The sequence below is a fragment of the Lissotriton helveticus genome, chromosome 2_1 (genome assembly GCF_964261635.1).
Source record: "Lissotriton helveticus chromosome 2_1, aLisHel1.1, whole genome shotgun sequence".
Classification (NCBI taxonomy): domain Eukaryota; kingdom Metazoa; phylum Chordata; class Amphibia; order Caudata; family Salamandridae; genus Lissotriton; species Lissotriton helveticus.
The window spans coordinates 561,032,813-561,059,205 of NC_136059.1; the positions used below are offsets into that span (position 1 = coordinate 561,032,813).

The window sequence follows — 26,393 nt, forward strand, 5'->3', positions numbered from 1 at the left end:
ACAAATCCCTCGACCCCTCACAATCCGGCTTCCGAGCCAAACACAGCACCGAAACCGCCCTCATCGCGGCAACAGACGACATCCGAACTCTACTGGACAACGGAGAAACAGTTGCCCTCATCTTACTTGACCTCTCCGCAGCATTCGACACAGTCTCTCATAGCACCCTCATAAAACGACTCAGCGACGTCGGAATCCAAGGAAAAGCATTGGACTGGATCATATCGTTCCTGGCCGGAAGAACCCAGAGAGTCCACCTACCCCCCCCCTTCAAATCAGAGGCCACCGAAGTCATCTGCGGAGTACCACAAGGATCATCACTCAGTCCTACCCTCTTCAACGTATACATGAGTCCCCTCGCTTCCATCGCACGCCAACACAACCTCAACATCATCTCCCACGCTGACGACACACAGCTGATCCTCTCCCTCACCAAAGACCCAAACACCGCCAAAACCAACTTACACCAAGGAATGAAAGAAGTAGCCTAGTGGATGAAGAATAGTCGTTTAAAACTCAACTCGGACAAAACGGAAGTCCTCATCTTAGGGTCATCCCCCTCTGCCTGGGACAACTCATGGTGGCCACCGGCCCTGGGAACAGCACCCACACCTACGGACCACGCACGTAACCTGGGCTTCATCCTGGACTCCTCCCTCTCGATGACCAGACAAGTCAACGCCGTCTCATCATCATGCTTCAACATCTTACGCATGCTCAAAAAAATCTTCCGATGGATCCCCACCGAAACAAGAAAGACGGTCACTCACGCACTGGTCACAAGCCGATTGTACTACGGAAACACCCTTTACGCAGGTACCACAGCCAAACTTCAGAAAAAACTCCAACGCATCCAAAACGCCTCAGCCAGACTCATACTGGACATCCCTCAACAAGCCCACATTTCCGACCACCTGAAGGATCTCCATTGGCTCCCTGTCAACAAGAGAATAACGTTCCGCCTCCTCACCCACGCACACAAAGCCCTCTACGACCTAGGTCCCAATTGCCTCAACACACGTCTATCCTTCTACACCCCCTCCCGCCAGCTACGATCGTCCAATCAAGCGCTCGCCGCAATTCCGAGAATTCTCAGATCCACAATGGGAGGAAGATCCTTCTCCTACTTAGCGGCCAAGACCTGGAACTCTCTCCCCACCCACCTCCGCCTTACACGGAACCACCTCTCCTTCAGAAAGCAACTAAAAACCTGGATATTTGATAAGTACAGCACCCTCCCTCAAGCGCCTTGAGACCCTCTGGGTGAGTAGTGCGCTATACAAATTTTGGAACTTGAACTTGAACAGTGTCAAACTATTGTGCTAACCATGTGGAAATCGGCCTTGCGGACTCTAAAGTCACAGTAGAAATAATTACATCTCATCATTGAAGCTTCCACCTAACATCTTTGCACAAAATTAGCTAGCAGTTAGTTGACATGTACAGCTAATAACTAATTTAAGACACACTGTGTGCACTGATCCTTTTGTAGGTTAATAAAAGTGTGCGAGGAACAGTTTTAAACACGTGTTAATGTATTAATTATATCCTTAAAAGCAATATCTATTTTAACCAAACACCTACCAATTTTCAAAGATTATAAAACACCACCGAGACTACCATGAGACCATTAACCATAACTGTGTGTCAAGCAAAAACATCGCAGCATTCTGGACTTCTATATGACAACGCCAAAATTACCTTATATCGAATTTGCTCCGCATCATAGATTTTTTTTTCAGAAATCATTTTCGGAGCAAAGAATTTGCCCAACTTAACTAGGTAAACTCCATTTCGCAGGCCTTCTTCTAGTTCAGTAGTGGGTGGCAGTTCTTCAGCTAAGCAGGCTTCTATCCACCTACAAGAAAAAAGAAACGTTTTATTGTATTTTCAACTATGCAGTCAACACTTGATTCCTCAATTAGTAGTCACATGCCTTTTTCAAGTACCCCAAATGCGATTTCATAGCGCCTTCTGAGAATATCCCATGGTGGTACATAAGACTATAAAATTAAAAATGTAAATCTGCACTAAAACAGTTTATTAAAGACTAGAGATACCAAAATGCTGGCACAATGAGAAGTTACAGGTGTATGCAAACAAGCACTGGCAAAGGTAATGCGTCTCGCCTTTAGAACCTATTGGTTTTGCTAATGATTCTAGCAATGCTGTACAGTGGCCCCAGTGCTGTGAAGCATGGATTTAAAAAAAGAAAAAAAAGTAATACGCCGCCGCCAGCCGCTTCATTTTGAAGTCACACACCAAGCATGTGTGTGCCTGCAAAATGACACAGGCACTTTTTTTCTGTTTGCCGATCAGTGTTGGATTGGTACATTAGAAATAATTAACATGGGTGGGAGAAACAACATAGCGGAGGGGGAGCAACAAGGGAGGGGGGAGCAACAAGGAAGGAAGCAACAAGGAAGGAAGCAACAGGGAGGGGGAAGCAACATGAAGGGGGTGCGCGGAGTAACAGGGTGCACAAGTGGGGAAAAAGCAACAATGAGGGCACAGGGAAGGAATATGGAGGGGGAAATAAACCGGGAGAGAGGACCGCGAGGGAAGCAAATGGATTTTTTTTAAAGTGCAACATGGAAGTGGGTGGAAAACCACACAGGCAAAAACAATACAGTAGTGAGATATGCACTCAAGTTCAGCAGGAGTACATGAGCAGCGAAAGAGCATCACAACCGTGTGGAGAGGGAGATGTACACAAGGGAGGCCGCTGGAAAGCACACACTCTTGTAGTGTTTAAACCAAAAGAAAAAAGTATCTCCTGAAAATGAAACAGTGAAAGGTCACACGCAATAGGTCCAAGGAAGTGAAGCCACACAAGATAACAAATTAGAAGCAAGCAAATGAAAGCGAAAATTAAGCCTACCAATAGTACGCAATGGGCAAGCTCTTAGCCCTCTGTAAGCTAACAAAAGGTCTCCCAACAGACAGCGCGTCAACTGTCTTAAGCAAGACCTAAAAACAGCACCTATCTGAAATAAATGAAAAAGTATATTACAGCCCCCACGCCTGAATGGATTTAGACCAAATTTGGCAGAAAGCTAGATGTTGGTCCAGAAAGAGTGCTTTTTGAGATATTGGGTGAATCTGTTCAATATGTTTTGAAAAGTTACCGTTCTAAATGTATAGCTATTTCAAGCCACGGATCCAACAGATCTAATGATAAGGTCTAATTGAGATCTAAAGATAAGATCTGACTGGGGGGGTGGTAATTACCTCTCATTTTACATCACTATTATTATTAACATGCAACACCTGAAATGACATAATTGATGACAACACTGCATGGCAGAGGCATGAGTTGTAGTTACTTGAGCGGACTATGACTGGTGAATATCAGTGGTTTTGTTAGATGAAAATGTTAGGTCAAACATATTGTTTTAAACTAACTATAACATCCCACTAGCCTTTGGCTTGACAGTGACGGTCTGAGTTCTTTTTTTATGTGAAGTAAAATATTACAATTCCTAACTATAACATCACTTTAACCTTTGTCTTTTCAAATATAAAACACATGTGCACATCTTATGGATTGCTCATTGTAGGTGGCCCGCCTGTTTTATCTGTAGTTCCTTGTGTGCTCATCCTGCTTAAAAATCATATCTATAGGCACCACTGCTCCAGCCCCGTCCCCAGCATGCATCTTAGCTCATGCAGCAGCAGCTTGCACAACACTCCGTTCTGTAGCTGGTGTGTGCTGTGGAGATGGGGCCTCATTGACATCTTCGTATAAAGTATTTTACAGGTCATCTAGAGGTTGGTGTGCATAAACGTATGAGAGTGCCGGCTGGTAAACTTTCAAATAGGTGATGCGTAAATGCCTACACTGGATGGTCCCGATTGACCATAATGAGGTAGCCCAAAGTCCCTGCAGTGAGTTTGGGGTTCTCCCCTTCCCCAAGAAATGTTATTTAAAAACGTAGATGCCAATCACTGCGTTTATGGCATTTTCTTAAATTATCTAGCACCCCAATGGTTCAACAAGTTGATATGAGGAGGAACTGTTGAAATATACTAAAAGCTCAGGCTGCAACAGCAGAAACTTTGTACTCCACTGGCTCTGTCCACCAGAAAATAATTCTAACAGCTGTAATTCAATTGCTAGGAGAGAACAATGCCTATGTCACAGTATTTTTATATGCCTGTGCTGCGTCAGTGACTCATTGATCTTTAACAACACACAAAGAGAAGAGATGGAGAATGCTACAAACTACATCCAGATCATGCCCTATACAGACAGGACCAAAGTATTTCCCTAATTTATAAAATATAGAAGCACACTGGCACAGTAAAGCCACCTTGGGTCCAAATTCAAGCAAGAACATGTGGTCTCTCTGCCCCAGACTTGCTGTGAAAACAGGGGTGAAGAGGGTCCATCACATTACAGGGTCCTGAAACAAATGCACCTGTTACTCTATTGGTAGCTACACTCATTTAATTTCAAGCGCTAGCAGCTCCTATATCTCACAGGTTTTTTTTGCATACTGGTTTGTGTGGTAATTTAGAAGCCCGTTTTTTCACAGGCCTTTTATTACACAGCCTGGATTATTTCACTAGTTAATGGCATGCTCCCGTCCTCGCTATCCACTGGGCTCAAGACCTCTCACCCTATGGCTTTCCTATGGCACGGGCTTAAGCATAAGGTGAGAAAGAGTTCTCCCTAATAGGTTTAGGTCCCGAGGGGGGAGAGACAAATTATGCAAAGAATACTGAACCTCAGTAAGGACCTATATTTCTTTTTTACATTGAATCAATCTCAACATTTTTAGAGGATGCCAAAGAGAGAACTATAAAGTATTATTCAAAATAGATTTATTGATTTTCTTCATATTTTTATAAAAAGATTTTTAAACACATTTTATCAACTAAATCAGTCATTGTGTACTCAACCAAAATTTGATCTAATTTACAAACATACTTTTTATGACATAGAAAACATTAAATTAAAGATGCCCTCTAATAACAACTACACTGATCTTACACACAAACATACTTACATACCAATCATACTGTGATCTATTCTAAAACTGACTCATAAATAAGACTAATTTATACACAACAATAGACTAATACATTTAACAATTCTGAGGTGTGCTATGCAGAATACACTAGAGACACAAGATGGTATAGTTCTGCTAGTTATGGTGGATTTAACTAGTTTGTATCCGTGACAGCTGATGTTAGGCCGACGTACGTTTCGGTGAGAGCCACCTTCCTCAGGGCCAGAGAACATAGACAATAATGTATTACACAAAGATTAAAAAAGGGTATTCGAGGGCGTCATACAATTCTTCAGTGGTGCAATTTTGGTAGTCACTGAGAATGTATATTGGTGCAGATCCTGGACAGTCTATGGTTTTAAACAAGAACTATAATCATATTGACGAGTTTTCTGTGTTAGATGGACCAGTTTTTTCTACGGGGCGAAGGGCTTCCACATGAATAACGTGTGTTCTGGTTTTTATATAATTTCGTTTGATAGTATGTCTTCACATTCCGCCTTTGAGTTATGTACTTATATCTTTGCAATTGGCTTGCCGCTGTGGTGGATTTTAGAGTTCATGGACCAAGCTATGCCAAGCCCTGGTCTAAACTTGGCAGTTTGCGCGATCGGGGGTTCTTGTGACTGCTCCAAGCATCTTTAATTTAATGTTTTCTATGTCATAAAAAGTATGTTTGTAAATTAGATCAAATTTTGGTTGAGTACACAATGACTGATTTAGTTGATAAAATGTGTTTAAAAATCTTTTTATAAAAATATGAAGAAAATCAATAAATCTATTTTGAATAATACTTTATAGTTCTCTCTTTGGCATCCTCTAAAAATGTTGAGATTGATTCAATGTAAAAAAGAAATATAGGTCCTTACTGAGGTTCAGTATTCTTTGCAAACGGGCTTAAGCATATAAACATATACACTCCCAGGCACGCATTGAATGACAATCATACGGACATAAATACTGACATACATATACAGTCACCATCATACAGGCAAACGAACACGGACACCCACACTCACACAAAGTAAAACTGCAAAATAAATAACATATCCGAGGCAGGCCTCTTCACCACGAGCTGGCATGCTTTTCCAGCAGGGCCCACAATTTCCGAATGGCATACCTCTGGCAAGCAGCTCATCAGAGGTTGAAGAGCTTCTAACCAATCAGAAGCTGGGATAAGGTTAGAGGTAAACTCCTTTTCTCTATTCTGACTTCTTATATTGTAAAATAGCGCATGATGGAAAAGCCCTGAAGCTCCATTATCTGACATGCTGCACTGCATGACGCTAGTACAGCATGTCAGATATGTAATTGTGTGAGGGCGGGCTTTAACCCCTTGTATGCTCATGACGGCTTCCGGCCCTCATGCGTCACAGTGGGCGTGTGCACACGACGGCCGGGAGACATCTGAATCCCGCCTGCCATTTATTTCTCCTGCACCGCGCGGGAAATAAACCTGCGTCCAAGGGGTTAAGAGCCTCCGCCTGACACATGCGCAATACAACTAGTGTAGCCCTCTTCTGCTGCCATGTAGCCATTACAGCTTTTATATGCAAACAAACGATATAAGATCATTTGTTTTTATGTAAAAGCTGTATGCAACACCTGAAGCAATTATCTGCAGAGAGATTCAGTGGGTCGACGCCCTGGCGCCCCCTATGGAGGAGCCAATAATGGTATGGGAACTGTGATCCTAAGTGCAATGGGAACAAGAAAAGATATGTGGCTAAAAATTGCATAATATTCTGCAACTATTTTGTTGACCATTCACCTTCAGGTAAATACAAACAAAATGAATCTAAACCGTAGATAAGAAATTAATGTAACTTAAAGCGATAGGTGGAAAATGTATTATTTTGTGTTATGGAAGCTCAGTTGGTTAATACGTTCACTACATGTGTCTCGGTCTGTAAACAGATGGCTACAGAACTGAATCCTGGTTGGTTCACATTTCGATTGCATTAAAATGCACATTTTTAGTAACATGCAACCAGACTGTACCTAGTGGACCTTTTTGTATAAGTTTCCATTAGACAGACACAATCCAGAACTCTGCTGATAACACCCTTACATTATCTCTCAAAAAGAAAAAATAATTTCACTAAGAAGTCTCAAATGACTCCATGAATCAAAACCATACACAGGTTTCCAAGCAGCCTTTAGATCCGCTAATTAATCAACATGTACACACATTTACATTTCTTACAGGTGGAGGGCACCCTGACAAGGCTTGAAACTCTGTCTCGACCTTGGTTTCATACAACAGAAGGCCACCTTTCTTTCAGCCAGGAGCACCGGATACACATTGGTTTTATTGACAAAAATATGAGAACTGTTATTGTAAAACTAAAAAAAATTGGAAACATCATCTCCAATAGATCCCACACACATCAAACGCCAAGTTTATCTTAAAGCCATTCACAGGGACAAGAGGGCTTTGTTGTTTTTCCATTGCTGTGCCTCTCTTATGGTGGCGCTCTCTGTCTGCCTAAGCATCCCACTTGCAAGATTCCATAAAAGACCAGGGTCCAGATGGGAACATATGTGAAGCGGAATTCCTGTATCCACATAAATAACAGGCCAGTGACCTGAACTTGGATTTACTGGGAGTGGCATAATGCAAAAAGATGCCCCCCCCAGTCACCCATTACTTACAGATGTTCATTGGCCCTGGACTGAAAATACATAGCCCCTTATTCTATGTGGTAGACTAGACTCTGAGAACACTCTGCATCCAGGGATAACCAACCAGCTCACAAGAAGACTGCAGACGGTCCAAAACACAGCAGCCAGAATAGTCCTCAGCCACCCTGACCAATCCCGTATCACACCACACATTAGGAAACTCCACTGGATCCCGATACACAAGTACGCACACTTCAAACTCCTCACCCACACCGGCAAAGGAGTCTACAACACAGGCCCTGCCTACCTGAATAGCTGCATTCATTTTCACCAACCTTCAAGACACCTCAGCTCTGCTGGTCTCTCACTATCACACACCCCACTCACAGACAAAAGCAGAGCAGGGATTGCACCTTCTCCTACCTGGCTCCTAAAGCGTCGCACAACCTCCCACATCAGATCTGAGCCTCCTCCTCTCTTCTTGATTTCCACAACAAGCTGAAGGCCTGGCTCTCCCAGTAAGCCCTCCAAGGCTAGTCTCACACACTGGCTACATAGCGCCTGGACACCCTCACGGGTGATAAGCATGCTATAAAAACACCAATAAATTACATATTATATAACCTGAACATGTGTGCTCCATCAAACAAGCATATGTTGTAATATCCAGATGACAAGACTGAAATCTTTCCTTTGGTCCGTAGTCAGATAGAAGTATCTTAATGAAAATGTAATTATCAATATTCCATGAGTTCATTGTCATTTCACAGAAAAAATATTCAGAGAATTTGCAAAAATCGTTGTCATCTTTGAATAACGAATCAGAAAAGGGGGTGGTGATGAACAGAGTGTCTGAATTAAGCAGACCACTCTTACCCAGTCCAAAGATCAGGGCTTGATCCATCACCGTTATTTAGCTCACTGCCCCATCCCAGCTCAGAACCTGGCTATATGCAAATTAGTCTGTCCCTGGCCCAGTGCATCATGGGAACAGGGCAGACCAAACTACCAAGCCAATTCTTCACCAGAAAGGAGACAAGCTACCGGGGACCGGTTTCTGGCATTTGAATAACAGCAAACACTGGTTCTAAAGTGCTTTTAACCAAAATCTCTTGAAGCTACTTTTTAGTTCTCAAATCAGCCATTGCCCTTTTTAAAGAGATCTGTCAGAAGCTTATGACCATTGTCAAATTCACAAAAGCATGTTTGATGTGAACATAGAAGGTTTGACCAATATATTTAAAATGTACAATCCATTACTCTCATTTCCTGTATTGGCTCGAAGGATAGCTCTGCCCCATTGTTTGAAGTGTTACCCACCTCCTTGGTTGACCTGTTAGTCCCTCCCCCAGAAGTTCGGATCTAGTTGCGCCCTAATTCATTGTGATGAGGATTTAAATATAGAATGCCAAGGGGGCGACTTGTTGAAGTCCTGGCCCAGTTCCCATGGCCCAGGACAGGAGGAAAAAATGCCTTCCGACAGGAGTTTTAAATAAAGGAATCGTAACCTTTTTGTTTGATATGCATATTTGATTTGTTTGGGTTGGTATTCCTTTTGATGATTGTACTGCAACTATTACCTTCCTCTCCCTCAAATTGTAAAGCGCTCTGATATCCTTCGGGATCACGTTCGCGCTATATAAAACTTTATAAATAAAAATAAATAAACCCATTGTAGAGAGTTGAAGTACCATTTGTTTCCAACATGTTCAAGAGGGTACAGGTTTGTCCGTCCCTTTGAGCAGACTAATGCCAGGCCCATGCTATTGACGTGCTGCAGAGTCACATCAGTCTTCATGTGCCCCAGGCATCTTTTCAGACCACATTAACTGATATCATTCAAGTTATGTGACATAACTAGTAGCAAGGAGCAAGTGAGTGCTACACAAAGAACTATGTCACAGAGCATCTCAGAGATGATGATAGTGGGAGGTTTCAAAGGAGACGAAATTTAAGAAACCCAGATTTGATGGGAGATTGGGTATGTGCAACTGGAAAAATACCACTCATTTGGTTGCTTTCGACACAGGATACTTTTACACTACATATATGCACTCACTGAGGCACAGTAGTCTGTCCTCCGAAACACCTCAACTCTTCTTACTCTCACATTCGGCATGATCTCTTATTGAAGGAATATATTTTCCCTTAAACAAACCATCCACGTTTTACTGTTTTTTTCTTCTTGAACAGATTCTAATTTTCGAGCCCAGCCTCCTGAATCAATGGTATTCAGCCCAATCACTGAATCAAAAACTCAAGCACATGCAGGTCCAGACATTCATCAAAGCGTGAGGTTGAAAACCCACTTGAGAAGATGCTTTTTGGGGCGAGAAGGTGTTTTTGAGAGGTCCGTCGTTGTCAAACTATTATAACAGCAGGCTGCTGTGCCACACTCCAAAACATTAATGATAAAAAAGGATCATATTTAAGTGCAAGGAAGTTTGAGTGTAAACCATTACATAATTGACCTCAAACACAAAGAGCACTGACCAAGCCAATGACTCTGGCTTTATTATGCCAACACATGTTAACATGGGAATTCACAAATACTGTTTCCATGCATAAATGCAGTTTATCCAATTAAATACGGTCCTAGTATCTCGCCAATTGCAGAGAAAAAGAAGCAAAAATGGATTGCTATCTGTATATATATATATATATATATATATATGTGACTCGATTCTTGGAAGATTCATTAAAAATAAAAATCAAAGACACCCCCTCTATGGGATACGGAACAGCTGGGCATCCTAGGTACCACAAAGGGATTTGATAAGTCGGACCTAATTGGGAACTCGATAATCAGGGATCTCTGGGAGGGGGGAGAGGTGGTCTCATTCTCCGCACTATGCCAGAGCCATGAACTTGCTGACACAGAATATTTTCGATATCTACAAATCATACACACACTCCTATTGAATCTGGCCAGAGGTACCTCCCTACCGGACTCCTCGCCACTAGAGGACAGGTTACTCGATAGCTATATGCCGGACAGAGCAATATTCCTGACTTACAAGAAGTTGATTAACAACACCTGAGACCACCTAACACTTTTAAGGCAGAGCTGGGAGGGGGGATGGGCTTGAGCTAGATGATGAGGACTGGCAAGAGGCAATTGCGTCCCTGCGAGAGGTGGCGATCTCTTCTAGGCTGTGTCTAGTTCAGTTGAAGGTCCTACATAGGGTATATATCTCTTGTCCTACTCTTGGCAAAATGGGAAAAGTAGATGAGGGCAATTGTAGGCGAAATGTGCTCTGTTGGGATCATTTATGCATATAATATGGGATGGCGTACTTATACATTCCTACTGGTTGAAGATACATGAATTCCTGAGTGAGGAGCTCAGGGTTGCTATACAGCCAAAAGCTAGGAGATGCCTTTTGGATGTCCGGGAACCCACCAACCTCACCAGTAAAGATAAGATCTGGGTCACACTGGGGCTAATGGTGGCAAAAAAGAAACATCGCGCAATTATAGGGAGCTGGAGATCCACCCAAAGTTGAGTCATGGAAGACAGACATGGAATTATAAATATATATAAAATTGCATGAGAGAAGCACTGGGATTGGCACCTGGGAGCCTGTGCAGAAGCTCCTGAGTTTCCGGGAGGCGAGGGTCAGGAGCAAGGTGTTGGCCATCAGTGCAGGTAAGAGTAATTTTATTTATATTTATAATTCTGTCTTTTTTGGTTTGCATTACTCCTACTCACGACTCACCAATCCGCAATACAAGCGGCAGCTACTGATAACTTGTGTTATAAGATTGTGCAAAAGATGCCGTGAACAATTATGCACAAGTGTACATGCCTATTTTTGTTATGATTTCATTATTCATTAAGCCGAGTTAAGCACAATCATTCTTGGCAAACTCCCTTGCTCGGATGGTGTTCCCCATTTGATCTGATAGTGTAGAGGTTGAAGTTCAGTGCAAAGTTAAAAGTAAAGGGTACAACATACAGAGAAAAGCTTTGTCCCGTAACCGACAGATGTGATAAGTATTAGTTGCGAACATTCCTTTTGGGTATATGCAACCGACTACTAATGCAGACAGCTTGGCACAATGCACGCAGCGACTGACATAGCTCCCTCGACAAGCTCGAATAAGACAATAGTGAGCTAGAATCCAAGCCAAACTGCAGGTCAGCCAAGCTGCTCTCCTTGCATCTGCACAAAAAGTAGGAAATGACACACAAGAACTTCAAGACCAATTGCCTCTGAATTCTATGTCTGCGTTGTGACAGTGAGTAACAGCTGTTCAACAGAGACATGTATACACCATACTGGGGAACTTTTCAGGAAAGCAGAAGATACACACCGTCAAAAAAGGAAAGACAACTTTATACTGAGCAAAGGCACTTAAAGCTGTTTTAACTATGAAATCAAACGTTGCCATACAAGCTGAGCAAATCAAATTGAGACCATGTGTTTACAGTTACAGCAATTGGTTCTGCAAATAGCTATAAACCCACCCAGCATTGACCTTCTCATGCAGTTCCATAAAACCTCAGATACAAACCGGTCTTTCGTTTTTCCATTCAACATGTAAATCTCACATAAACTCTATAAAAAATTTTACTCAATAACTTATTCTGCCCCACCCTATTCAACTTAAAACACCCATTTTAACAGGATGTAAGGCAAAACAAGTTTGTTATGCTCCTATATTCAACCCACAGGTTCAGAAACAGCTGGATTCCTTACGGTAATATTTATTATGACAGCTACATCTCTATGTCTACATTCGCCATCCTTTGTCCCAGGACTCGCAATGCTCCCATGAGACATGGAAGGGTGTGTGGTACTCTCAATGTTATCACATCACTACATTTCATAAGCGGGTTCATCAATAGCTCACACAGTCCAGAAACTTTAATCTATGAAGATAGGCTTCTCATTTTCCAGACATACGGTTATTTTTTGTGGAATGACCAGCTTGTATTCTTTTTACAGTGATTTACAGTGACTGGAACTCTATCCCAGATCACTGGCATAGCCTTTATATCACATGAGGTGAGGTACACCTGACAACCATAAGCAGGTTTGCCCCTTTCCTAAACGTTGCTGCAAATGTGACCATTAACTTCAAATCAAAACAGAAGCTTTGAAGAGCCAGTGTCTGTACTCCACCGAGAATTTGCTACACATCTGCCAGCCAGCAGGTGCCAGGAAGATAATTTATTTACCTTATAGTAAATATTTGATTTGATGCGATGACATAAGTCTTTTAAGCTGTGGTCGAGTTTATTTATTATCAAGTGTAACGCGAAATGTATTGGTCTTTCTGGATCTGTAAAACATGGTGACTTGCGATAATGATCCTTATATGTGGGAACCTGCGGTCCCTACGTAAAAGCATACAAGCCAACATTTTAGAACAAGGAAGCTGTAGATTTTAGAAACAAGCAGCAGCTGTTTTAAACCACACTCGTGCTTGTGGTGGCATCCGCCTGCTCATGCCCTGTAATTCACACTGTTCCTAGACGTCTCTATTATAGGTCCTGCAGAGCCATTATTTCATTCTTGCATTACTCTGTGTGGAAAAAGGAGTTTTGCATTTCTCTTAATCTTATCTGTAGGATAACGGGTTTTAATTCACCTGTAGAATAAATTTAAATAGAAAGTACCTTGTGGGAAGGGGGGTCGGGGAAGGAGAGCTGTCACAAGTATAGAGGTGTCTTTAACCGGGTTTTTATTAAGTATTCTCTGCCACCGGTTGGTTTGTAAGCAAAACAAGGGTAAAGCACAATGAACATATGTCGGGAGTCCCTTTAGCGGCGTTCCGTCGAGGACATCACTTCCAGTCTTTGCCTCGAGGAGAGAAGGCCGGCTTGCTCCAGGGAGTAGTACTCGAGAGAGAAGAAAAAAACAGAAAAGAGCCACGTTAGGGCCGAGACCAATATATACAAAGATAGAGAGGGGGGTAGGGTAGTGAGGGTACACCAGGGTACTACCACCGTCTGTAACCGTCTATCTGTGCAGGGTGACAGGGAACGGCGAGAGTGTCCACCCTCAGGCTACCCGGTCCCACCCCGTGAGGAAAACAACCCTTGAAATCGCCCTCGTACCTTGTGTAGCCACACTTCTCCCTTGGAAGTGTGGCGGGGCGGCTCATGGAAACGTTGGCCTCCTGGCTTGTCGACTCTCGGCTCCAGGGGGCTCAACAGCGGGTCGCCGACGGTTCCTCCTTCTTCTTCTTTGGCGGTGTCTTCCTCGTCTTCCCGTTCCGTTTCCAAAGGATCCGCGCTGCAGTAGGGAAACGGGGCTTCCTTAAACGCCCCTAACTCCCGTGATTGGCCAGTGGAAGATGACGTCCAGGCGCCGGAGTGGTCGGTTGTAGATGCAGTCGGTTGGAACGCCCCCAGCGTCACGGAGGCTGGACACTGAAACTGACGTGCTGGAGGCAGGGCCGGGGAAGCCCATGAAACGTCACAAGGATCCTGCGGACGGGGTGTAAAGGAAGAGACGTTAGCAGGCACACCCCGTCCGATTGCGTCAGGGAGCTCGTCCAGGTCAGGGAGCCCGGCTTCGTGACATACCTGAATCAGCTTTTCGTTGAAGATTCACGTTATAACTGCAGCCGGAATCTACTAACACAGGAATGTTAAGTGCACTTCATTCTATCACAAGTATGAAAAGCCTCTTACAAATGGAAAGTATGCGCCCAGGAGTAACAAGATACATGAGCTGGTGAATGGTAAATTAGATGATGAATGAGGTGAGTCATATTGCTATAATGCCACATTACTATTAAACAAGAGGAGTTCTCATAGGTACCTTGCACTTGTGAAACATTCTAAGAGTCACAGGATATCAACCCACTAATATCATACAGTATTACTGGGGCAACTAAGAGAAGAGTGCACTTGAGTCACATGGCCCATGTCCTGGACAGTGCGCCTGCTCTTGTGTTCGATGTCCCAGTTTCCTGTGTTGTCATAAATACTGTTACCATTCTAAACAGAAGCAGTCAAGTAACACTTTAAAAAAACAAAACTAAACTGTAGGAGCCATAGGACACTAGCAAGCCTGAAGGCAGTGTCCATGACAAGAAAGGCTGATCCCTTCATATATGCTGAAACGCACAGGTATCGTTTACATTGTAGATGGTGAATATTCATTGGAAGATTCATAAACACATAAATACACAGGCTTCTGTATGTACAGAACAGGATAGCATCAGGTTTAAATGGTCACTGAAATAATCTTGGCCCCTTGATATATCTCCATAAAAATTGTTGTCCAGAGATTTTCATTTTTGATTTGTGTTTTTGGGTCATTAGAGAAGTAATTTAGCTTGAGTAGATATTGCTGATCTGGTCCGAATTTTTCTGGACAACATTTTTAAAAATGGCGGATGTGTTGCAGGGATGATGTAATATTTCAGGAACCTGAGACCTATATACTTCATTTTGATGTCAAAAGATAGGTTTTGGGGGTTAAGTAGTCTTATTGAAAAAGAAAATATCTCCTCAGAGCAACCCTTACGCCATTTTCCAAAATGGTGACTAGCATTTTCGCTATTATTTGGTAATTTATTTCAATATTGTTTTTGTTTTAGGTTTTCCATTGATACAAATGTTTAAACATGAGCGGAGCAGGTGGTAGCAGTGGATTTTTACCTCCTGACAGAGTGTTGCTAACTCCTTCAACAAAGAAAAACGTGTCATATGCCAAACTAAGCGGTAAGAAAAGCTAACATCAACTGTGGCTGGATAGAAGAGAGTTTGAGATGCTGCAGAAATAAGGCAAGACAAAGTTCACAAAAGTTTGAAACTGATGGGGGAAGAGGATCAAATATTTTATCATTGTAACAACAAGTGCTACAAGTTGTATAAAATGGTAAAAGCGAGGACAACCAAATCGAATGCCCATCCACATAAAGAAAAATCAACAAAAAAAAATATCGATGGCTACACCTCATCCACCTTCAACAACTGTTTAGAAGGCAGAGGATCTTCAATGTGTTATCTGTGGTTTAACCAGAACAAGGCCCAAAGGGACTGACAAAAGAACAAAGTGGAGAGTATGTGTGTCTTAAAAACATGTTTTTATCTGCAGCTAGTTTCTTTTAAGATTACATTTCTAAAGCCTCTACACAAAGAACTTACACGTACTTGCAAAACCTGTGCTAACAAAATGTCCCAGTCGATATGCTCTTCTCAAATGTTCAACATTCTGCAAATGTAGCACAAGTGCCTGCCGAAACAAATAAACGAAGTGAACTATGAAAATGTGTCAAAAATTGTAGTAATAAGCATTTTTGTTCATTTTCAGAGCATAAACATTGTTTAGTGCATGCATAAATGGATTAGAAACGATTATAGGCTTAATTTCTATATATGTTTCTTCTTCCTCTATTACAGCTTCCATTTTGGAAAATTGTATTGTATTGTATTTATTGCTTATTAAGCGCAACTGTCACCCCCAAGGGTATCCTGGCGCTGAGACCGAACCGTGCATCTATTAAAACAGCTACATTACTCTGGGAAACAGGTAGGTTTTGAGGCTCTTTTTAAAAGTGAGCAGATCAGGGCAGCTCCTTAATGCCAGGGGGAGAGTGTTCCACAGCGTGGCAGCTGCAAAACTGAAAGCGCGACCACCCATTCTCGTTCTATTAATTTTAGGAACTTTTACCAAGAACGCCGAAGATGATCTTAGAGGTCTGGCTGCCTGATACCAGAGGAAGAGAGTCTGAAGAGGTATTGGTCCCAGTCCATGCAGGGCCCTAAAGACAAGGCAGAGAGCCTTAAACGCAATTCTCTGCTGGACTGGAAGCCAGTGTAGATCGGCCAAAGCTGCCGATGAAGAGGCGGACCGAGGTCGAGACAAGGCCAGTTTGGCGGCCATATTCTGTATCCTTTGGAGCTTTAGGATCAGAATCTTCGGAGCACCCAAAAGTAGTGCGTTACAGTAGTCAATCCTACTGAGAATGGAACAACGCACTACCTCAGCTCTGGATCCCCGTGGAAGAAGTGGCAGGATTTTCCGTAGAACACGGAGCAGACCCATGCATGTTGCTGCCGTTTTGTTTACGGAGGCATCAAGCTGCAAATTGGGTTCAAATAGAACTCCCAGATTGCGAGCTGACTCTGCCGCCTCCACCGATCCCGGGATGGACACTGGCCAGAAATCTGCCGGTAGACAGATTTCTGGCCAGTGACAGAAGCGTTGCTCTGAGGAGTTATTTTCTGTCTCTATAAGACTATTTGTCCCCCAGAACCTATGTTTTGACACTTAAATGAAGTACATAGTTCTCAGGGTTCTTGAGATATTACATCATCACTGCAGCACATACGCCATTTTTAAAAATGTTGTCCAGAAACATCGGACCTGGATCAGCAATGTTTACCCAAGCTAAGTTACTTCTCTAATGATCCAAAAATACATATAAAAAATGAAAATGACATTTTTTTATTGAGGTGTATCAGGGGGCCAAGATTATAATCCCCATTTGTTAGACACTGGTTTGCCATCTCTAATATTATGCCCCAAAAATAAATTGACAGACAATATCTCAAGTAGATCTCCTTCCAGAGTATAGTAGGTAAACAACTAGAATATGTGAGATTTTGCTGTGGAACAGACAAAGAGGGTCCTAATGTTGCTCAGCTCACTGTATAATGCACTATGCAGGGGGCATTCATCAGTTGCGCTATTGAGAGTATTTCAATAAAAACCTAGCCAAAAGGCAGCAGAGTGCTGTACAGGGTTAAATACCAGACTAACATCAACGTGGCCAGTTTGTTGAATGCTAATACATTGTTATGACTTGTTATTTAAAAATGTGTGCCTTTAACTTTTTCTTAAATTAAAGCAGGAGATGGGCAGTCCTAATCCAAGTTCACTATTGTTCTAGATCCTGGTGATGATGTAAAACTATTTTGTGAGGTACACAAATTATTTTGGATATCATATAAGGAGACAGAACTGCAGTCAAAAAGTGGGAGTAATCAAAGCTAAAGACAAAAAACACAGATGAAGAAAAAATTGAGTCAATGCAACTAATGCACAAAGAGAAACTAGCAAGATGGCCACAGTGGACATGGTGTCAATATTGCAATAACTAATGAACAGCAAAAAGAAAAAGCTGAATTCTTAGCAAGTTTCTCCCTTCTGTCAGAATACAGATAATCAATGTAGGACAAGGATGCCCACAACTCTCCTATGCTCCAAATATTTTAATCATTTTCCTTAAAATGAATAGAAAAGACAGATCATTACTCATGCCATGCAAAAGCAGACACACCCCCTGACCCTTTGCACATTGCATTTAAGGACGTGGTTAAACTAGAGCCTTGACAGTTTTTCGATGCCCTACTTCGAAAATGAATGGGACTAGGTTTCTTGATCCAATTCAAAAAGACGTACCAAAGCTAGCAGTGGATGCACCCAGAGAGCTTCAGACCCTCAATCGATTTACATATAACTGAGGCTAAAGTAGATAATTCACATCATACCAAAATGGGATTCAGTTCCATATGTTACAACAAAAGGGTTTTCAAAAAAGTCTGAGAAGATCTTGGCCTGCTCTGTGTGAGAAGAGCCAGAGTGGAGAAAATGGAGCTAGCTAACATTTAATAAATGCTGTTGTTCATCTGAATAAAGCAAAAAAATAGAAATTTAAATCAGACCGCAAGAATCACCGATTTACCAGTTTTCATACTGACTGTACCTTCATATGCCGCTCTCACAATGGAAGATTTCTGAACTTGCAGCACAGCGTAATAGGGAGTAGGAGCTCAAATTCCTCTCATTGAGGCATGACGAAAATGTCACCATCACTTATTTGTGGTGAATTAAAATTTTATCTGTATCCAGCATAATAACCGTGCTCATATGATTGACACATGATATACACATAACATTCATTATGCAAAAAATCAAAAAATTTATGTGTCCATCTTTAAAGCAACTGGTGCTCATGTAAAACGCTCAGATACCTTGAGGTCTAGTTCGGGCTATATGAATCTCCCCCACCCCGCAAAAACAATTCTATCACACGTTATTCCACATAATACTTTAAAAAAATGTATATCCATGTTTAGCAGACTAATGGATTATACCTTTTGACTAACTTTAGTTAGCATATGCACATCTTAACATTATCATGGCTTACTCCATCTTAGAAATAAATGTGACATTTTTGCCTATTGTGCAGAACAATTTTTCGGTTTCAGGCATCAAAGTCACTGTGTGCTCATTTAGAAATGTAATTCTTTGTTAGCTTACATTTTGAAGGTCGTAGAGGAGCGGTTAGTTAGTTTGAATGATGATTTCAGCACCTGTGTGGGATTGGAAATTGAGGCGATAAATACTCCTTTGTGAGGTATCATGAAGGTCACAATGAGAAAAGAAGTTGGCACTGTCTTATCCGTGAGAAGGAGGCCAATACTAAGTATAGAGAGGACATCAGTATTTGATTAGTTCTTGTGCAGTAGGAACCTGAAGAAAGCATCTTCCGGGTGAAATGTTATGTTTTAAATATGCGAAGCATGTTAGTCAGTTAGATCACTTGCCCCTGTTCACGTTTGCAGGCTGACATCCTTGAAACCTTCATTTGGTTCTTCTTTACATGCTATATTTGCTGACACCTGCTGCTTCTGAATTTCCCCGACCTGCCCACAACCGTAGTTTAGCATTAGGGAGTTGCCTTTAATAATGCAATATTCACATTACTAATTGAATTACTTGGATTATGTTCATATATGTTGCATTCAGGTGAATTCCGATTATGCCTAATTGAATACTGTAACTTTACTATTTTGCTAAACCTTTATGGTTTGGGGGCAAAATCTGCTTCACTACAATGGAAAAGAAATTGTGATTTTAGCCTCAATTTGAGAAAAAGATCCTAGTAGACATAGCAGAGGACAGAGTTTTCACCAAGTTAGCACTGTGCAAACACCATCCTTATCTACTCCGCTACCATGCATACTGCGATGCATAGGACTACTGCTAATAGAGAGAAAAAATAACAAGCATTTACATTGCAATAGGTCTCGCAATGACATTGTTTTGAGCTATTGGCATTGTAAATGTTATTGGTTTTGTTTCCCTTCGTGAAATCTATTGCATTGCATTTGTACTAGTGTGAGTTTTGTATTGTAAATGGTAGTGGCTTCTATTAATTGTTTCTCTCTATTCACCTAACGCATTAAAAATATTAATATCCACTCGTTTTAGAATAAGGACTCTGAGTGGATATTACATACATCTATGTATTGTTACTATGATTGCAGTTATAGGTGTGAGATCACTATCACTGCAGATATAGGTGTGATACTACTATCACTGTTGATTTTTCGAGTACAGGCTGGCTGGGATAATTAGGTCAAGGGCTGGATCGGAGATAGATTAGGGCCTGATTTCGCTGTGGTGGCTGGTTGGCTCCGTTGATAAGATTAGAACAGGGATGCGTGGTTGGCGAGATTAGGGAACAATTAGGTTTTATAGGGAGTTTTGTTTCAATTCGGGGCTCAATGCTATTTATGAATACCCGTACTTTATTAAATTTGTGACACGTGGGTGAAATATTTATCTTTGGGAAAAGTGGATAGGGAACACTGCTTGGGGGATTGGGTTCACGGCTGAACAGTCAGTGTACAAAAGGGCCCTGTTTTTTGAAGAATCAGCATTTTGATAGTAACTGGGCTGTGCACAGGAGTGGAATGGGTGTGGAAAGAAGATGAAAACATGCTTGGGGTGAACCTATGGCACTATAGACAGGAGTGTTTATATATAGGGCTGGGTGTGCATTGTTTACATTGAGAAGACAGGCAGGGACAGCAACCTCTGCAGTCACTGCCTAACAGAACAGGGGTCGGTACTAGGCTAAGGGAATCGTGTCTATATTTTGGGGTACGTTAGTGAGAAAGGCCAAAACCAGACACCACATAATCGCTTTTGTTTACAGTGCACGTCACGTAGGCAGTCTAAAGTAAAACTGAGCACAAGGCATATTTCGTGAGGTGCTTGAGGAGTGAAAGGGGCTCTGAAGTTGATGGAGAATAAGGGGGTGTCTCAAGAAGAGGCACGGGGCATGCACTTACCGACTTGCAGGACATTCTCCACGCAGCCCATCTCCAGCAGGCGGATGCTTTGGTGGAAGGGTAGCCCGTCCCCAGCTGCGGGTGCTGCAGTGATCCCCATGGGAGTTGCCCGAGTGAATCCTGCTGCCCCCACAGGTGCTGGGGATGAGTGGGCTGAGCCCCCCGGCCGGCAGGGGTGCGCCTTCCTCGCCACCCCTGCACTGGAAGGAAGAGTACAAGCATATCTGGTGCTCGGAGCGGGGAAAGCTCCAGTAGACGATACAGCACTGGACAGGCTCAGGATGCCGCTGAGGCGCTCCTCCACCCGCTCAAAGGCCTAGTTCTCAGTCACGCCCTTGGCTGCGCAGTCCAGCCTCAACACTGCTAGCCGCGGGGGATTGGTGGGCGGTTAGGAGGAAGAGCCGGCCGGGGACCAACAGTGTGGAGCCGGGTACGGCTGCGTACAGAGGTGCTTGATGGGGGTGGTGGAAGCTCGACCTCCACCATGGCGAGTCCAGGACACAACTGAGGTGGATGGGCCGGTGGGAGGTTGGGGAGATACAGGGAGAAACTTTCACAACAGCCAGCCTGTCACGTGGCCCGCAGAGCCACTGCAGGAGAAAAACAAGCTATCGGAAGCATGATCCGCGACTACACGCCCCCTATAGATAGGAAATTGCTTCACGACAGTCGAAAGGCAGTCGATCCAGTCCGGATGGGCCGGACGAAAAGGAAAAAGGGAAGGAGAAAGGGAAGAAATTAAAAAGCCTCAGTTTCAATCAGAGGCCACCGTTTTACATAAACGATGACGCCAGCCAATGAAAAAGAGGGGCGGGCTTTAAGTCCCCTTCTGAAATCTCCTCATCCACAATATGTCTAGCAGAGCGTTGCAGCGCATGTGCGCTGCAATGCTAGGCGAGACCTAAAAACGATACAGTTTGTTCATTTTAAGACGTTGAGATGTGTATTGGATAGCATCCCATTTAGTCTCCATGCACAAACTGTAGGACCCTCTTAAGTGAATATTGAGATCGCCCAGTGGAAAGCTAAGGCATACACTGAGTCGTGAGGTAGAAGAGTAGGGTGGAAAAAGTGAGATATTTCGGGAAGCTCTGCATGGTTGTACGAAATAAGGCATCACTATTAAGTGTGTGACAGATTTGTACAAGGGGATCCTTTAAGGTCTTGCCTAAGAAAGTTTTAGTTATGTGGGTGACCTCATGCTACTAATACTCTTAATTGTGCTCTCATCAGTGAACTTCTTTCCATGTTCTGTTGTAAGACTACAGAAACAACATGATGAGTAGCTTGTATTTCCGAGCCAATGTGTGTTTTCTTATGTACTAACTGACGTGATATTTTAACTGTGGATTTATTGGTTTTGTATTCAGGAAACTTCTTCTGTTTGGCTTTATGGTAGACTAAGACTATTCATGAACGACCCTTACAAGTTAATTTGTTTTACTTTGCCGTTTTTTAGGTCTCGGCTATAACGCGCTGAAAAGCGCGTTCTCGCCAGAGAACTATTGTCGGCGTCTCAGCAGTCTGAGACGCCGAAGTGAGACAAGACCTGGCCGCGCGCAGCGTTTTCCCATAGGATAACGTTGTGCGCGCGGCCAGGTGTGGCGTCCACAGCTGCATGGCATACCGGATCGCGTCACACGCCTCTCTGGAATGCAGGGGAGTCTGCATAGAGGCGCGCGGCGCTGATCAACAGGCTGACAGAGACGGACCCGGGGAGGGCAATGAACACATTCCTGTTAGTTTTCGGTTCGTTTATCTCTTTCCGTGTGCGCGAGGCAGAAACAGCCGAGGGAGGGAGGCAGGCGGGACGGACGCTGTGAGTGCACCTTTGCACCTTTCTTTACATTTTGTTGCCCGTTCTGTAATTCCTTTGTAATTCCTTTGTGTCCAGGCGGCTGCAAATCTGATGAATAATTAATAAAAATACACCGACAGGTCAAGATCGTTATTGCCCACTACAAGAGATCTTCGACGCATCAAAGTTCAACCTCAGCGCGAAAGAACAACGTATCGCGAGACTTATCCTGTAGCGTGCCTGAGAGCTGCGTGTCTTTCTGGCCACCCCGTACGTTGGGGCATCATCGTGATGCAGACAATCTTTGCAAATGTTATCGGGCTGTTCACAAGCGGGTGAAAAAACATACTCAAAAGAAGATCTTTCGCACATTCACAATAGTCTTACATTTAGAAATCGTTTTAAGGCACAAATAATGCTAGAACAGAAGTAATGGATTACATTTAGAGCCATGGTCTTGTTTTGATAAATGCAGCACATAGTCCGTGAAATAGGCTGCTGGGGTGTTTCTGTCCGCGACCCTTGACCGTTTTATTCCGTGCACTACTTATTGCAGACATGAAACCGCAGTGTTTCTGAAATCTCAATAGTCCTTCTCCTGTGTTTGAAGGGTAGAAGTGGTTGGTAGGTAACAGTTGCGTTGACACCGCTATTAAACAGGATGATGTACCTGCACAGATCCTGCCTCCCGCAGTAGTGCCTCTATCAGGGATTACGAGACTGCTCTCGTCGTTCATTTCGACCTGTACAAATTGGATCTACCTGTGGACTTGAAGGAAGCTTCTGTGCGGGAGGGACAGAAAAATGCTGAGCTGCAGAGGCAAAACAGGGTCTTCAACAGCAAAGTTCGCATCATCGGGGTGAGTAGTGACTAAGTTCCAGTTAAAGAGGAAATTTCTGCACTCGGAGAACATAATGCTGTCTGTATTATTGCACTTAAAATGAGGTTTTATGCTTAATCCCAGTTTAAAATGTTTCCCATACTTGCGTGTACATAACTATTCTTGCTCGGATATTTTAATTGGCATTGGGCAAATTTACATTTCCAAAGGTGCCAAAAGTGCAAGTACATCTAATGTTAAGAAAGAAGACTTACACTGTGTCCATTTGTAGCGCTTAAGCCCCCAAAAAACGACAAGGGGACCATCTGACTAGAGATTTCCCAATACAGGCTTATATGTTAAAGCATGTTTCTCATTAAATATTAAAACGCGTTTTTTTTAAATTTCAGATTATTTTACTTTTCACATCAACTAGTGTACATTTTTTTTTTTTTTTTTTTAATTAAAACCTTTATTGAGGCACTCAAATCAGTACAGGCGCAGGCCTACAACCACAGAGGCCGGCCGCAAATCAGGAGATGTAAACAGGAGCAATGCAGGAGTCCATAGTTCAAAAAGGAATCACTATGTATTCAGAATACACGGTTGCAGGCACTGCGTAGCACAAGGATAAGAGAGGTTTCATTTTATAATATGGAAGCAGTAGCAGCGGCTATATCAAGAGAGGCATCACACTATACGATATACCAGAAGAGACGGGAGGAGCATATCCCTCCATGCAATCGAGAATTAATGATGAGCATTAAGGCTTAAAACACACACTATGCCTGCCCGAGGCAGGCCAGGAGTAGAAATCAAACAATGGCAAGCAAGTTAGCAAAAACATCATCCGGAAAACCCACCCGTCCGAAACAATAAAGTAGAGGCAAGTGCAGATGCTCAAATAGAGAAAAGGTGAAAAGAAGAAGATACAGCCAACCCTACCCAAAGAGAAAGAGAAAGGGACCATAGAACAAAACAAACTAAAATAACAACACCCCCCCCAATACCCGCCACCCTACATCACCGTAATGGCTATGGCCTACCCCACTAACAGCGTGTCTGTCGCCCCAGGAGTACCCCGAAGAAAGAAATAAAGAATAAGAAAGAGAGAAAACCAATAATAAAAGGATATACGTGGAGGAGGACCTCCCAGCTCCCGCCCCCTCCCCCCACCACTATGCCCCCCCCATATGCTATCACACCTAGTAAGGATAATGCAAAATTGGCAAATTAGGGGGAAACCAATAATCACCTAGCCCACCTCCCGCAAAGGAACAATATAAAGCGAAGTCCTAAATCAGCACCGATCCCAGCAATGCAGTCCGTATAGGCAGAAGTTGGTCAACCTTGGCCAGTTCGATCCAGAGCAGTGAGATCTCCCGTACCATCCGCCGTCACTGCCAGAGGGCCAAACAACCGGATACGTCCTTTGAGGCCCATCCGAATGGAAGCTGAAAGCCGCAGTACAGGCACGGCCCAGCTGTCCCCGTTGTCCCATGTCACAAATAAGGATGTTCGGCGCTGTTTTCTGATGGAGAACACAAAGTCCAGGGGAAAAGTAAAACCCGCATCCAAGCACCTCAGACCAATTAACTCGCTATCAGCAAGACCCCGCACTTCGTGCGACAAGCAAGTTCGGACAACCGATGATTGCAAATCGTTGGGTTCTAGAACCGTAAGATCACCATCTAGAACAACGGAGTACATAGTCTTGAGCCCCATCTCAGACACAACAGCATCCAATTTATTCTCAAGGTCTAGCAGTCTCCGATTCATGAAGGAGTGCAAGTCAGCGATAGCCGCCATGGCAGCCCCAGGCGTATATTCCATCTCCCCTCTTCCGGTAGTAGCAATCGTCACCACTGCCCGAGACCCTCCAAGAAGGATAATCCTTACCGGGGTGATAATCAAGCCAGTCCAACCCCCTCGGAGAATCGAAGCCGGGTTGAATCGGAACGTCGTCCGGCACCAATACACAAACCGTGTCCGCTCTCCACCATCGATGCTAAGGGGAGATCCCACCGATCTGACTCCCTGCCGCAGCCAGCGTACGGCCCGATGGAATTCCGGGCCACCCCCGGCAGCATCAGCGATAGATTCGCACCAGGCGGGCGGAGCTGTTGTCGGCCTTTGTCACGGCCACCATCCGGAGCATCAACTAGGACAGTCAGGCAGCGCTTAGAATAGTGTTCCCTGTCTCGCTGGTAGCGCTGCACAAACGTGATATTCATCGTTGAAATCGGGCAAATCAGTTCTCCCATCCGGGTCGACCGGTACGTCTTGACCATTCATGGCCGATGTTGTTGTGCTTGCAGCCGGCCGCTCCACCACTAGAGGTCCCGGTTTCTTAGTTGGTCAGGCCGCAATCTTCCCGACGACAATAATTCCATGAGCAAGCCGATATTTCAACCGGAATCACACTGCCGGGCACCGCTACACTTCACCGATGCGGGATCGTGTCCCAGGCGCAGGATTAGTAGCAGGATGTCGTGGAAGGAGAAGGCGACCGACGGAGCCGAGAGCCCGAGCGGCCATCTCGGTCGCCGGCTTGGCTCCTCCTCTAGTGTACATTTTCAAATTGCCTAGGTACTTTATTTAAACGTTGAAACTTTCAAAAATTATGAATAATCTGCACGTAAAATAAAGCATAGCTATGTCAACGTGTTTTATATTATAAAAAAGGCTCCTGGTTTTATGGATTTTTTTTAAAACATTTCCATCAGTATTTATCCATAACTATTTTTGGTTACTTTTATCTCTATTTATCCATATTTGTTTTGAGTATTGTGATAAAATTAAGATGAAACTAGTATATTTTCACGTCATTTAACCGATAGATGTCTAACTGTACAATATTATCAGTGAATACTATTGAGAGAATGAGTGTTGTGTGAGAGAGTCCACAAACGGATAACTGCACAATTACCCCACCCCCGTGGAGGATACCCGCACCTCTTCCTCTACCCCCTCACACTTAGTGAAGTCAAACCCCAGCACTATTGATTTTCTTATTATAGGAATATGCCTGCATCCTGTTGTATCTCTTCCTGCACCCCACACTTTTCTTGCACTGGCAGAGA

General features: G+C 43.4%; 1 protein-coding gene across 2 annotated transcripts in view; it reads right to left on the reverse strand.

Moving 5' to 3' along the window:
• IQGAP2 (IQ motif containing GTPase activating protein 2) overlaps positions 1 to 26,393 on the reverse strand; it is a 1,127,142-nt gene that overhangs the window by 616,029 nt on the left and 484,720 nt on the right. For both annotated transcript variants that reach the window (XM_078675224.1, XM_078675225.1), the window contains exon 3: positions 1,702 to 1,858. In XM_078675224.1, the coding sequence (XP_078531350.1) occupies positions 1,702 to 1,858 (157 nt within the window). The remainder of the gene's footprint in view (positions 1 to 1,701; positions 1,859 to 26,393) is intronic.